The following is a 14,386-nucleotide window of genomic DNA, read 5'->3' on the forward strand; positions in this document are numbered from 1 at the left end:
GGGCAAATATGCAGGGAATACTTGAATCTAGAGAAAAACTCCAGTCTGTGCTTAATCCCTGAGTCATGTTGCTTTATTTCTGTTATCCAACATTAATTTTCTCTCATGGGAAAAGCAAGCAAGCAAACTACAGGCAGTGCTTTCTTAGTTTACTTTTGTGGTGTTAAGAGGCTTGTGAAATACTGTAACACACCATTGTGTGAGTGAGAAGAAATATATTTTCTTATCACAAATAATTTTATTGGGTTTGTTGACTGAACACTAAACATAAAGCCTTTGCCCTTCCTCCATTACCTCTCCCCCTCTCAGATTTACAGCATCAATCTAATGCATTCAGCGGCAGCTTCAAGTCTGCAAAATGTGGGCTTTTGCTTTCTGAGCTTGGCTCAGGGGAACTCGGAACACTGAAGGTAAAATTTCAGATAGGTAGCAGACAGTCTAGCCTCAACTTATAGACATTTATTGGCAGACATACTCTGTCAACAGCAACAGTATCTGCTTCTATGCAAAAGCACAATATTAAAGTAATCATTTGTTGCTTTTTAACTGTGATTGAAGTTCATCAAAGATGGAGACAAAAGTACTGTATAACTCATACCTGGTTCTGCACACCCTCTAGGTTTCACTCACCCTCATTGTGCAACAGTTTGCTGAAATTCCGTGTAGTTGCTTTACTGTCACTTCCTTTTATCTACCTGATCTGAAGAATCTGGTACATTCCTTTCCTTCTGAAATTATATTATTCTAGTTAATCCTTTGGGGGATGAGAATCGTGGAAGAATAAGAAATAAGAGAGGAGTTTAAGTTCAAAGTGTTGAAAGACTGCAGGAGATGAGTGCACATTGCTGGTCAAGTGCATCATCTGGGAGCCTTTTGCTGGGCTTTTCTGATTTTGGATCCATTTTTTTTTCTGTGCTTAGTGTTGCTGTCCTCCTTACAGTCACCCACAAGCGTATAAAGATATCAGAGTACTTAGCATGGCAGAAGAGTGCTCATTGAGGGTGTTTTCTCATGCTTGCTGCTTTGTAACCCTTTTAGGACACTGAGAAATGTTGTGAGTTAACCTCAAAAAGTATCTGGAGAAGGAACCTTATGTCCCCCATGGATTGACTGTATTTAGAAGTTGCTGGACAGGATTGAAGCAATTTTTTTTTCCTCTTATACACTTTTTCTTGGATAGCTGATAAAGGTCAATTTATCTCTCAGAATGTTAGTGTGTACAGTCCTGATGGGTGATGTCTACAGTAGAGTTCAGCCAGTCTACAGTAGAGTTCAGGAGCTGGCTAAGGAAACAAACAGCTTCTTCATCTCAAGAAAGTAGGCAGGAAACTAGTTATAATTATGAGCCTCATGGTATGAGCCGACTGTTTTCAGGAAATACTACTGCTGTGTATTATGCCTTACACTTCCATTTTTTTTTTGTTTCCTGCAGCTTGTTAAATATACAACAGTTCTCCTTTTCCTCCCTCAGCAATGTAATAGTGTTGGAAGTTATATTTAGTTCTTGTCAAGTTACAGTAGGCTTTTTATAACCACACAGTAGCGAAGAATAGGCCAGCAACACAGTGAAGGCAAATATTTGTAACCTATCATAAAGCTTTTTTGTAACCTAAATGTTTAGAAAGAATAGGGGTGTAGAAGGATGATGTACTTTATAAAACATGGAAAAGATAAGAAGCAGCCTCCTAAGTGTGCTGATGTGTTAGAGAAGTCTTTTTGGCTGCAGCATGAGTGAGCAAAAAGACTTCTTCCTTTTGTTCAGAAAATATTTGCTGACTGAAGATGATTTAGAAAAGTAAATGTTTAACATTTCGTTAAAAGAAAAAAGTGCCCAGCCAGTTCAATGGGCATGTGGAGAAGTGCAGTTGGGAAGAACTAGCACTACTACCCTCAGTGAAATAAAAATGCACGTTATTCCAGTGGATTTTGATGGATTCATTAGCACCCTGAAAACAGTGATAACTTTAAGATTTCCTTTAGCAATCACTGAAGTAGAAAAGCTTGCAGTGTGGACTGAAGGACAAGAAGTGAGTTGCGCAGTCTGTTGCTGAAAATGGCCTTCTACTAAAATGCCCCTACATATGCCTGGTACATTTTTGGCCTCTGTCTGTTCATTTTTAAGTTGTCTTATTCTGAGAAATGTCTTTACTTCAATTTTCATCTTACTTTATGCTTATTTTATTCTCAGCTCTTTACTTGCTTTTCCTTTCGTGTCCTCACTGTCATGGAAGATGGTCCTGCAGCTTGGGAGCCATCAGAATAATTGAGGTGGAGATAATCAAGGTTTTGTTGTGAGGCACTACAAGCAAATTCTCTGCTGCATTCTGTGAAACTCAGGGGCTAAGCATTAAATGCCTTAAGCATTCTTGCTTTAATTTGTTTCCTAAGGACCTTCTCTTGGGGCCCCTGAAATGTTCCTATGTTTCATTTAATCGCTCAATTTTTTTTAAACTCTGTTTTCAGTAATTACCAAAACCTGGCGATGAATTGTCACACCAAATAGAATTTGGCTTGTGAGTCACTAGGCAGAAATGTGATGCACTGTCTGTAACATGTAGGGAGGGGCAAATGGGTGTAGATGCTATCAAAATTGGTTTCATTCAAACGCAGAATTACTGGCAGTTGTACAAAGTCTGTGATATATTCAGAGCATTAAAGCAGCGCTCTATTAGTGGAGATACAGGCTCATATCTGTTTGGATCATTACCTGATTCTTAAAAACATTTGAGTTTGGAAGTATGTCTTTCTGATATGCATTATTACCCTAGAAATTACCCTAAAATTGCCCTTGGTTTTAACTCTGGTGCCATTACTTTTTGACTTGGCTAGGAGCCTTCCTGGTGGCTGAATACAACATTTCTGCTATCTGCTGCTGCACTCATGTTCTCATACCCAATTTATTATTTTCTTTGCAGACCAGGAAAAATATGATGATGATGAGATGGAGAGACTTTACAAGTCATTAGAGCAAGCAAGCCTGTCTCCCATTGGTGATCGTCGCCTGTCAACGAAGAAGGAACTTAGGAAGTCATTTATCAAACGCAGCAAAAACCCCTCCATTAATGAGAAACTCCACAAAATTCGAATGCTGAACAGCACATTAAAGGTGAGTTTGCAGAGCTGGTCAAGGAAAAGCTTAAGAGAAAGAAACAGTTTGGCTGAAAAAAGAAGCTGCATAGACTTCAGCCAAACTCTAATTACATATTTACTGGAAGCCCCAGAGAATTTGAGGTTTGATTTTTTTTTTCTGCTTCATTTTGATTACTGATCTGTGTTTTGTTGTTCAATTTGAACTGGAAGCAGAGGCAATAGTTCAGAAGGGACTCTTCTTGCAGAATTTCCAGCCTATTTGGAAAATTTAATAGAGAAAGCTTCTCTTAGCTAGCTGGAAAACTTGAAAGCTCAGCTGAACAAACTAAACAGGGGAGCCTTAAAAAAGGAAAAGCAGACAAAGTATGTTGATGATAAAGGACATGAAAATGACCTGAGCCAAAAAAAGTTTTCCTTATGTGATTATTAGAGAATGTACAGGATGTGCCAAAGTTATTGTAAAGGACCTCCTGTAACTAAAATATTTTTCATAACAAAAGCATCCTGCTTTTAATTTGGAAATATATCTCAAACTGGAGGGGTGTAGGGGTTCAGGAGACGTTCCATAAAAGGGCTAGTAAATCTGTCTGGAATATGGGGATTTATGATGCTGTTTACTCGCCAGCATCAAGCGTCACGGGATTTCAAAGCCTGCTTCTGAATGGTACTGAGGGAAACAGAAATCTTAACCATAGCATTTATATGGTAAGGAGAGGAAAGAATGAATGCAAACCCAATGCTTTACTTGTTTCTTTTTGTATGCATTAGAAGCAGGAATTGAGTATTGTGTTTCACATGCATGTATTTGACTTCAAGCATTGTAAGCTGGAGAAATGCACATAAAATTGTTGGTCTTGATGATCTTAGAGGTCTTTTCCAACGTTAATGGTCCTATGATTCTGTGATTCTAAAAACTTATCCTAGCAGCACAATCATTGATTTCACTAGTACTTGCAATGGGAGGCTTGGCTTTGGCACCTCTGCTTGTGTTGAAATTTCTGAAAGACACAACTGAAAAAGGCAATTGGGAATTTAGGCATTGTCCCTGGTTCCATATGAGACCTGATGAAGTCTCTCCTCAGTATCAGAGAGTCTTCAGTGGTATGGCAGTGACTACAGCAGTATTCATTTGCATCAGAAATGAAGTGAGCCCATCACATAACAGAGAGTTAAAAAATTTTATATCATAGGAAGCTAAATACAGAAACATTCTGCAAAATTTTCCCTGATGGGAGCTTCACTAATAAATCTAAGAACCAGTTAGTAAAAAATGGAGTTGTATTTTGTGAGACAATCACTTTCATCAGCACGGAGTTAAATGGAAGCCTTACTGCCAGACATGAGCAGGGAGGACAACCGTGCATTGATTTAGCATGGGAGTATGTATAAGTTGTGATTAATAGTACTTATAAAGTGAGTCTTGTCTAACACTTGTGTTTAATATGGAAAAATCCTTTTTGAAGTGGTCATAATCTATAAAATGTGTTGATTTTTTTTTTTTGCTTTCTTCAAACTAAGAAACTGGAGTATTGACCAGAAAAATGTAGCATAGACACGAACAGAGTTCTGTACACAGTAGTGTGTAAGTTAGCCTGTCTGAAAGGCAAATGCCTGCTGTGGGAAAGTGCCATATTCTTTACATCAGTGGAATTATGTGCTTTTAAAGTCTATTTTTTTAACATATAGTAGAGACATAAGATAATTGGAAATGATCACTGGAAATTTAAAATCAGGATTTTTTTTGCTTCTTTTCCATATGTACTCTGCTTAAATTAAAACCCTATTAGTTTGAAAAGTGACTTATGCAAGTTTCACTGCAATTTTAATTTTTGACCTTTGACTCCACATCTTTAACAACAGATTAATGTTGCTGCCACAATATATCACTAACAAAACATGCTTTGGATACTTTGGAAGAGAGGGAAGCTATGTGCAAATGCATCACAGTCATAGTGAATGTGGGAAATAGATTTAGTGCTACAGGAAAAATTCCATGGCATGACTTATTGCCACCAAGTTTGTCCAGTGGAAATACTCTTCTCTCCCTCCTCCTTCCTTATCTCCACTCTTTTTCTCTTAGGCTAACTGCGCATTCCTCTGCATCAATGCCAGCAGTCCTCTTACAAGGGCTGGCACTGAACAGCTGAACAAGCTTTTGTGTTTAAAAAGCAGCTAAACCATCACAGAGATTAGAGCAGTTGAAAGTTCATGACAGCAATAGTGCAATATGGATGTATAAACAGCTGATTTCTATTACCAGGAAGTGAAATAAATGTGTGGGAGTATTTTCAGGTTGTTTTCAAGGCAGCCACCAGCACAGAGTGCCCTCACGTGTGATGAACTGGTGGCAGCAGAAGATGGTTAGAACTATTCCATTGCTTTCACATACAGATTGGAGGGATGGAGCCAGGAAAAAGCAGTTAAGGTTTGTTATTGCAGCATGGTGCCTTCATGAAGAAATTATAGCTGCTAACTAGGGTTTCTTTATCCTGTGGGCTTCTCTGTCCGGCATGGATAGGCTAAAAGGGCTGGAAAAGCAAAGTGGTTCATAACGTCACAGCATGTGATGACACCAATGAACATCAATACGTGAAAAGGGGGTGTAATGAAGACATAGCCAGGCTATTGTCAGTGGTGCCCAGTGACAGTACCAGAAATGATGGGTTCAAACTGAAGCACAGGAGGTTTCCTCTGGGTATCAAGAAACCCTTTTTTCTGTGAGGCTGACCAAGCACTGACACAGGCTGTCCAGAGAGGCTGTTGAGTCTCCAGCTTTGGATGTATTCAAAAGTCATCTGGACACGGTCTTAGGCAGCCTGCTGTAGGTGGTGCTGCTTGAGGAAAAGTGTTAGACAAAATGAGTTCCAGAGGTTCATTCCAAGCTCAACCATTTTGTAATTCTGTGACATACAGTGTCTCAGTATCCCTATATCAGTGACTGCTTATGTCTTGCAAGAGAACCAGGGTGCCTGCAATATATGGTCTGAGCTGTTCTTGCCTAAAAGTACACACCAGATTTATTACTGGTGGTAGATTTATTAGCTGGTGGGAGATGGCAGCCACATGTGCTCTAGCCACTCTACTCCAGTGCACAAATCATATCCAAAATTATATTCAGTCTAGCTCCCAGAGAAGAGACATTTATAATGTGGCTATGGAGTAAGTATTTTTTGAGAAAGTGAGAATTGGTTTGACTTATAGAAATAAATGTTGTCGTGTCTAGTTTTAGCGAGTACTAACTTGTGAGACAGCATAACAATGTGTAATTTTCACATGAATCTTCCCTTGTGAAGTTTTACTAAGAATCCTATAAAAAAAATCTAGATGAAATCATAACTTGCTTTCAACTGGGATGGATTTTTTCCAGCAGACTTAACTTTGATGACCTATGCTCTTAAAAATGAGAACAAGCTTCCAGGAGGATGGATAATTTGCCATCTCTTTGTGACATGGTTCTTTAATGTTCCCAGACTGTTTTTGTTATGGACAATGAGCTTGACAGTTTCTGTGGGAAATAACCACTTGTTTTCTTCCTAGTGTAAGGAACATGACTTGGCCACAATTAACCAGTTGCTAGAGGACCCGAAGTTGACAGCACTGAAGTACAGAGAATGGAGGAGCACAAACATCATGTTGGTCCAAGATATTTATCAGCAACAGGAGATCCTGAATGTGTCCACAGAGAATGGTGAGGAGCAAGAGATGACTCCACAGCTAATCACTGAAAGTGCAATATGATCAATGGTTCATGGCAAAATTTTTCTCCATGGGTCTTCATGTACAGGGACTTTAATCTGCTGTATCTTAAGGTTTGTTTTTTGCAAGTGTTCTTCAGAAGAAAAACAACCTTCTCCAAACTTTCGATTTCTCTTGCAAAACTCATTTCATTCCAAAAAAGCAAATGCCCCAAGTTAAAAATGCATGCCTGAATCATCTGGGCTGCATATCTAAGAAGACTAATGAAGCAGTGAAGAAATGTTTTTCAGTCTTTGGAGAAGAAAATTATGGATGTCCAGTTCCCGGAAATCACAGAACTGTGTAATATGTCCCATATAAATGTGAGATCCTTGGGATTGCTTTAACCATATGACTTACCTTTAAATGAAGCTAAACCAATACCAACAGGATGTAGTCTGCTCTGCCTTTTTACCCTCTAAGGTGACCTGATATATGCATTTTCGTATCTTCATCCATTCACTTTCATCACTGTACCAGTTTAAACTGAGACAAATAGAATAGTAATTATACATGAGTTTATACAACAGACAGCCACCAGGCACCCAGTTTGGGCCCTGCCTGATGTTCTTTGAGTTTCAAATTTATTTATGGTCCAGGCCAAGGCACTGTCTTTCTACATGAAGAAAAGGTCTCTTAATTTTTGCTAACAGGTAATTTACTCTTCAGTGAGACAAGTTTCAACTTTTCTTATGAACTTGGCAGAATTCCTTGGAAGATTCTTTTCCTCATTCTTATTTTTGACAATTGGGAATATATAAGGTACAAGTTCATCCCAGAGTCTTACTTGGGAAGGTGATCAAGTTCACAAGGCAGAAGCTAAATAACTAAATTCCTAATGTGGACCTGAATGTATAAAACAAAGCTGCAAATATTTTTGTAAATATATGTAATTTTATGGCTTATGTGAATGTGACTGTACTATATATATGTTTTATTTATATATTTATATATAATATATGTAATTTTATGGCTTATGTGAATGTGACTGTACTATATATATGTTTTATTTATATATTTATATATACTTAATTTCCTAATATAAATAGGCACGCATGGATCAAACCCACCCACATGCAAGTGTGTATCGGTTGACTTCAAATGCCTCTTTGTTTTTTGTTCCATTACAAATCACAGTAATGGCTCTACAACTGAGACTACCTTGAGACATCTGATTTAACTTTTTCTTCTGATTTTCTGACTTTGAGTTTTAGATGAAGAAAATATGTGCAACTTATGGCCAGAAAAGAAGTTTTCTAGAAAGTTTCAGGATTTCTCTTTGGAGAAACAAAAATTAGAGGTTTTGCTGCGGGATCACATTTTTTTGGCTTCGTTGTCCTCAGTATAAAGTTTAGGTTTTTATTCTTCCCACCTTCTGCAGGTGTACAAGTATGAGGAATTTTGCAGAGTGCTGAATTTTGAAAAGCTAGAATTAGCCCATGTAGTGGGTTTCTGTGGCTGGATTTTGGTAGCCGGGGAGTGGAGGGGGGTTGCTACAGGGATGGCTTCTGTTAGAAGCTGCCAGAAGCTTCCTCTATCTGGCAGAGCCAATGCCAGCCAGCTCGAGGACAGGCTTCCTGCTGCTGGCCAAGGCCAAGCTAATCAGGAGTAATAGTAATGCCTCTGTGATAACATATTTAAGAACAGAAATGTAATGAGCAGAAAGAGTTCCAGCCAGGAAGAGCAGAGTGAGAACATGGGAACACCAAGGTAGACACCGAGGTCAGTGCAGAACAAGGAGCAGGAGGTGCTCCAGATGCTGGAGCTGTGGCCCCTGCAACCCGTGGTGCAGAACTTGGTGGAGCAGCTGTGCCCCTGCAGCCCATGGAAGACCATCGGGATGCAGAGACCCACCTGCAGCCCATGGAGGAACCCATACTGGAGCAGGTGGATGCATGAAGGAGGCTGTGACCTCGTGGAAGGCCCAGGATGGAGCGGGGTCCTGCAGGAGACCTGTGGCCTGTGGAGAGGGAAACCCACACTGGAGCAGGTTTTTCCTGAATAGGACTTATGGCCCCTATGGGGGACCCACGCTGGTACAGCTCAATCATGAAGCACTGCACCCCATGAAGGAGTGACCCATGGGACAGCAGTTTGGGAAGAACTGTTGCCTGTGGGATGGACTCACGCTGGAGAGGTCCATCAAGAACTGTCTCTCGTGAGAGGGACCCCATGGGAGCAGGGGAAGGACTCCTCTCTCTGAGCAGTGGCAGAAACAACAACTGACTGCAATCCCCATTCCCCATCCTCCTGCACCACTGGGGGGGGGAGGAGGGAGAACATGGAAGGAAGAGGGATGGGGGGAAGGAGTTTTTACGATTGTTTTATTTCTCACTCTTTGGCTCTTATCCTCTTAGTAATAAATTTAAGTACTATCCCCATTTTGAGTCTGTTTTGCCCATGAAGGTAGTCAGTAACTGACCTCTCTCAACTGTTATCTCAACTCATGAATCCTTAGCTGTTTTTTTTTTCTCTCTCCTCTGTCCAGTTGCAGAGAGAGAGTGGCTTTAGTGGGTACTTGGCATCTGGCCAGGGTCAACCCGCTACAGCCCACCATTCTCAAATGCCACTACAGGAACTGTGACAATCTTCTGTTGGCTATTTTAAAAGATATTCTTTGTCATTAGCTTTCAACACAATTTATCTTTTAAAGCAAAGTACACTATAGAGATGCAGCCATTGTCACCTGTCTTTATACATTATATGTTTTATCACAGCTTGACTGAGAAAACAAAAATTAATAGTGCTACTGAGAAAATGTGAAATCTTTTCCATCTGTGTAGTGATTAGTTCAATTGTTGATACTGCATTTTTAATACTCACTAGCTTTTCTATTAAAATAGAGACATGGAATTATGTCTCAGTGCATAAAAAAATGGCAGCTAAGGCTATGCTGAGTGTGAAAACTGAGGAGCAGACTGCAAACTATAAGAAAGGGGAAACTGAGGGAAGGTTGTAGACTCCTTTGATATTGGCTTTAGTGGAAGAGGATCAGGGAAATGGATTGAATGTAGAAGCAGGCCTATGTTTGGTATAGCATCCCTGCCTCAGGTATAAAGGGGTTTTGGAGTTTGAGGGTAAGGACTGATATTGGGTCAGGACATAATAATTGGGATTGGTCTGCTAGTGGGGAACAAATGTTAGCTGAGACCTGGAAGTAGGTGACAATCACTAAAATGGGAACAAGATACAAAACCCTGTATGGTTAAAAAACTATTGTTTTCAGGAAATCGTCATATAAGTGGTGATTTCCTCACTTCACTAATTCTAACTAGAAGTTGACAGACATCAAGCAAGCTTAATACCTAGTGCAATTTGGTTTAGAGTAATTGCATCTTAAATACATATTTAAGTTGGGTTTTTTTCATTGATTTTTGTTTGTTTGTTTGTTTGTTTGTTTGTTTTAATCTTTCACCATTCACATTGACATGATGTCAATTAACTGCTGAGAGCACACTGAAAATTAGGAGTGTAGGGATTAATCTGCTTGGTCCATCTCACTTGTAACTACCTGGTGCTGAGTAATTGATAAATATTGGAGGTCAAATTACATGTACATTTTCTATCACGCGTGCGAGTTTCTCATGAAACAAAGCATGTAAACACCATTTTTCTCCAAAGCAACTTCACTTAGGTCTAGAAAACAAGCACATGCTTAAGTGGCTTGTTGAGCTGGGTCAGACAAGTCAGTGCCTTGCAGTTCTGAGCAAAGTCCTAGCCAACTCGATTTGCTGAAGTAGAATTGCAGTATACAAAGGAAAAACACTCTGTGGCCTGTACATGTTGTGTTGGCTCTTTTCACACTGTGCTTGTGTAAGCATATACAAAACAGCTTTCCAAATACAGAGATAGACAAATGTCCTTGGACTGCCCAAACTCTACTACTGGTTCTGACAGATCACATAGCCTAAAATAGCTTTTAAATTACTGTCTTTCAGATGGTCATTAGATACTTATTGTTGAACTATCAAGGTTGTGGAGAACTGCTGAGAATGTGCTGTATCTCCCTCTTAGAAAAGAACAGAAAAGTCTTGAATGGGCTTACTTTAATCCAGTTATTATTTTTAACAAATTCCTGTGTTCAAGAAAACAAATGTATGAGTTTTATGCAAGTACAGTGCTGGAAGCTTAACTCCATTCTCTCCAACTACTATTTAGACCCAAAACAAATGGAAAGCATGGAAAACGTGAAGTGAAAATTGCAGTAAAACAGGATTAATTTTCTAGCATTGCTAATTATTATGACAGTTTCCACCTATTGTTGGATTCATCACAAGGGGCTGCGCAGCAGCGTGAAAGGCACAATCGGAGATAGAAGCGTGCACAAGCTGACAGCTACAGCCAGTGGAAGCAGCGGGGCTCCACCTCAGCAAGAGAAATTTGGACTACTCCGTGCTTTGCTCAGTGATGCTTGGAGTAATTGGTATTTGTCAGGCTGGATTTGGAAGACCTGCACTATTGACTCATAGTGTGGGGAGCTGTGCATCCCTAGTATGTGAATGTCCAGAATTCTTTAACCATCTGCCTCACAGGACTTGTTTTTTGTACTTTTCCGGGAGAAAGTATGTGTGTGTGGATGTGTACACATGCACAATCATTTCTCTGTCAGTAAAGCCTTTTGATATTGGTGCATTAAGTCCAGCAATGCAAAGTTTTGAATTACTGATAAGAATATATAATTGCAATTGTTTCTGCAGCCTATCCCTGGTAGCTTTTTTGGAAATTGAATCTCTCTCTTTTGGTGGTGTAGATCTCAGGAGCTACCAGAATGAAGTGGGATCATATTTCCTTTCCTTTTCTCTTATGATGGGAGAGATTTCATGTAGGAATTATGAATCATTTCTGCAACTAGTTCTGATGATTTAATCAATGTTTTACCTGGAAAAGGAATAAATAGGAATAAATAATATGCTACTTTTCTTTTTTTGCAAATAATCTTAATTTTGGAGGAAGCCCTTGAATGGAGAGAAAAGGCTGTTTTGAGACAGCAAAAGAGGGAGGAGAAGAAAAAGTGTGGTATTTGATTTAAAACTCTCTAGATATTCAGCATTTAAAATTATTTCTAACTTGGAAAAACTATAGGCATGCTGCGCCTATTGTGTCAACCTGTAAGCTTACAGGTCTATTACAGATTTAATATGAAAATTTGGGGTTTTTTTTAACTGTTCAAGTAGCAAAGGAGTCCATGTAAGCATAATTCTATGTGAGGAACTCCTTGTTTTGTGGTTGGGGTTTGGGCTTTTTTTTGGTCTTTTGCTTGTTCAATCATACAAAAGTAACCAACTGTAACGAGGGCCTGGGCTTACTTCATTTATATGAAACATGTCTTTCTGTTAACAGGAAGCTAGAGTGGTTTTCTTACAGTAGTAGAGCCAAAGTGGAATTTCCTGTTTTGTGTGTGGCATTTCAAAGCAGCAGACATTTTAAGATGTTAGTGAGCATTTCCTTGACACTTGCAGATTTATACCATTTTGTTTTGCTTCAAGCTGCAGTACTCTTGCATTTTTTAAAAACTGGCTTCATTATGAACTGAAACAAAAATTGATGTGAAAAAAGGAAAAGTAGAATAGAAAAGCTCTGAGCTAAGATCAGGCTGAAATTCTCGTCTCTGCATAAGGGTAACAGGAGCTAAGCTTGCCAAAAGCTGAGCATTTCAACACTGACAAAAGATGGTAAGGTGTTGAAGAGAGTACCACATTCCTTGAAATTTGCCATGGGAGAAGTTCCAACACCTGTCTGCTCTGTAAAAAAAATATTTTTCTAATTTATTTCCTCTTGGTAAAAATGCAAAGGGAGTGGTTTATAAGCTGGCAGTAAGTTAAAAATGACATAGGCATGTAATTCATTGATAGTTCAGCAGCCTTGATGTATGATCTCAAAATGATTGATTTTAGATGACTCAGCCTTTAACACAGAAAATCCACTTCTTTGGGAAAGCATTGTAGCTACCAGTGTCTGAGGCTTATGCACCCATCTGGTTCATTTTGAGGATGCAGGTATACAGCATTTCTACAAGGAAACAGCTTGTGTCATCATACCACAGCTTAGTAACCAGTCCCTGTGTCCTAGATGCCTTAGGACCTACCCAAATTATTCTGACAGTTGAAGCTGCTTATGGCAGTTTTACCTTCTCCCACACAAAAATAAAAAAGGATATGAAAACACATCTCTTGCTCTCATGTGAAAAGAAACTAGCAGTGCTCTAGCAAAGATTCAGGTAAGTCACCTTATTTATGACTGTTTAGCAAAATTACTCACCTGGTGAAATGCCATATGTGCATACTAATAGCAGTGCTCTTGTGCAAAGCTTTCAGTGATGAGAATTGGCCGAAAGGAAGTATGAGTGTGCCTATTCCATTACCCTCCATGTAGAGAGGAAAAGCCATGCACAGAGGAATATTTGCAAGGATATCTGTTAGGCAGGGGCAGCGCCTGCAGCACCATGAAGGTATATGGAATCCCAATTCGGTATTTTACCTGCTATTTTTTTTCTTCACTGGTTTAAAACTCACAGCACAATGTTTGCACTCAGCGCTGCCTTTTTACTGCTTGTTGCCCACACATGCGAATTGATTTTCATGGAATAACACACACATCTTGCAGAATGAGAGCCTTATGTTTGCACTTGTCAATTAAACACTGAAATGAGAGAATATTTTCCTCAGCCTTTTTTTTTCTTTTCACTGCAGATTTTTGAGTTTACTGCTATATAATAAAATAAGGTTTTGCTGGTTCTTAAAAAAAACAATATTACTATTAAATTGTATAATCTGGAACCAGGAATCTGGAGTCAGTGAATCGTTTGACTGAGGAATGCCTTCCACTAGTTGGCAATGCAATTTTTGAAACTGCTGTTAAATTAGTTAACTCTCTTTAACTGGTTATTGTAATCACCCTTTAGAAAAGTTGGTCTCCTCTGACAGGAAGGGATGTTCCTGAATTATTTTTCGCTCACAGAGAATTTAGCTCAATTAAAAGAGGTTTGGGACCTCCCAAGGTTTTCAGTTTAGCTGGATAGGCCAGCCAGGTAGCAGTACCGTGAAGATGTGTTTCCTAGGAAATGAGCTTGTCCTAAGAGCTCAGCTGCTCTTTCTTCTTTGAAGGAAGAATGTCCCTGTCCTCTCTGTTCCCTCAATCTATGATTCTATGAATCTCTTACATGCTCCCACTGCTTGCCTAGGGCTAAATCTGCTTGTCATTTGGCACCTCTGTCAGCTCAGCTGAGTCACGCAGCAGGGAACAGACACAGCAAGCTGGATACTCATCTGCGGTGATGATGAATAAAATTGCCTTATGGAGAGGTTCAATGCCTGACAGAGTCCTCATAAGGGAGGCAGCTGGATTGTGTAGGCAGAAGCAGAAGGAAGAAGAGCTGAGTAAGTGGGAGGGAAGAGGGCGACTTTTTCCTTTTCCCCTGACTCAATTTCCCACAAAGTTTTACCTTTGCTTTCACCAAGCAGTAATTTCCCCTTTTTCCCCCTGCAACACAGGGAATTGTGAAGACAACCTGAGACAGCAGTTTTCATGTGATCTTAGCCTGTGTTATTGCTTTCTGTGCCTA

General features: G+C 39.5%; 1 protein-coding gene across 4 annotated transcripts in view; it reads left to right on the forward strand.

Annotated features, from left to right (window-relative positions):
- The window catches only part of IPCEF1 (interaction protein for cytohesin exchange factors 1), a 76,957-nt gene extending 69,227 nt beyond the window's left edge, over positions 1–7,730 (forward strand). For all 4 annotated transcript variants that reach the window (XM_017822033.1, XM_017822034.1, XM_017822037.1 and 1 more), the window contains 2 exons: positions 2,916–3,106; positions 6,628–7,730. In XM_017822033.1, the coding sequence (XP_017677522.1) occupies positions 2,916–3,106; positions 6,628–6,828 (392 nt within the window). In that variant the 3' untranslated portion in view covers positions 6,829–7,730. The remainder of the gene's footprint in view (positions 1–2,915; positions 3,107–6,627) is intronic.
- Positions 7,731–14,386: the final 6,656 nt, after the last annotated feature.

Source organism: Lepidothrix coronata, unplaced genomic scaffold (assembly GCF_001604755.1).
Source record: "Lepidothrix coronata isolate B3197 unplaced genomic scaffold, Lepidothrix_coronata-1.0 Scaffold94, whole genome shotgun sequence".
NCBI classification, from domain to species: Eukaryota; Metazoa; Chordata; class Aves; order Passeriformes; family Pipridae; genus Lepidothrix; species Lepidothrix coronata.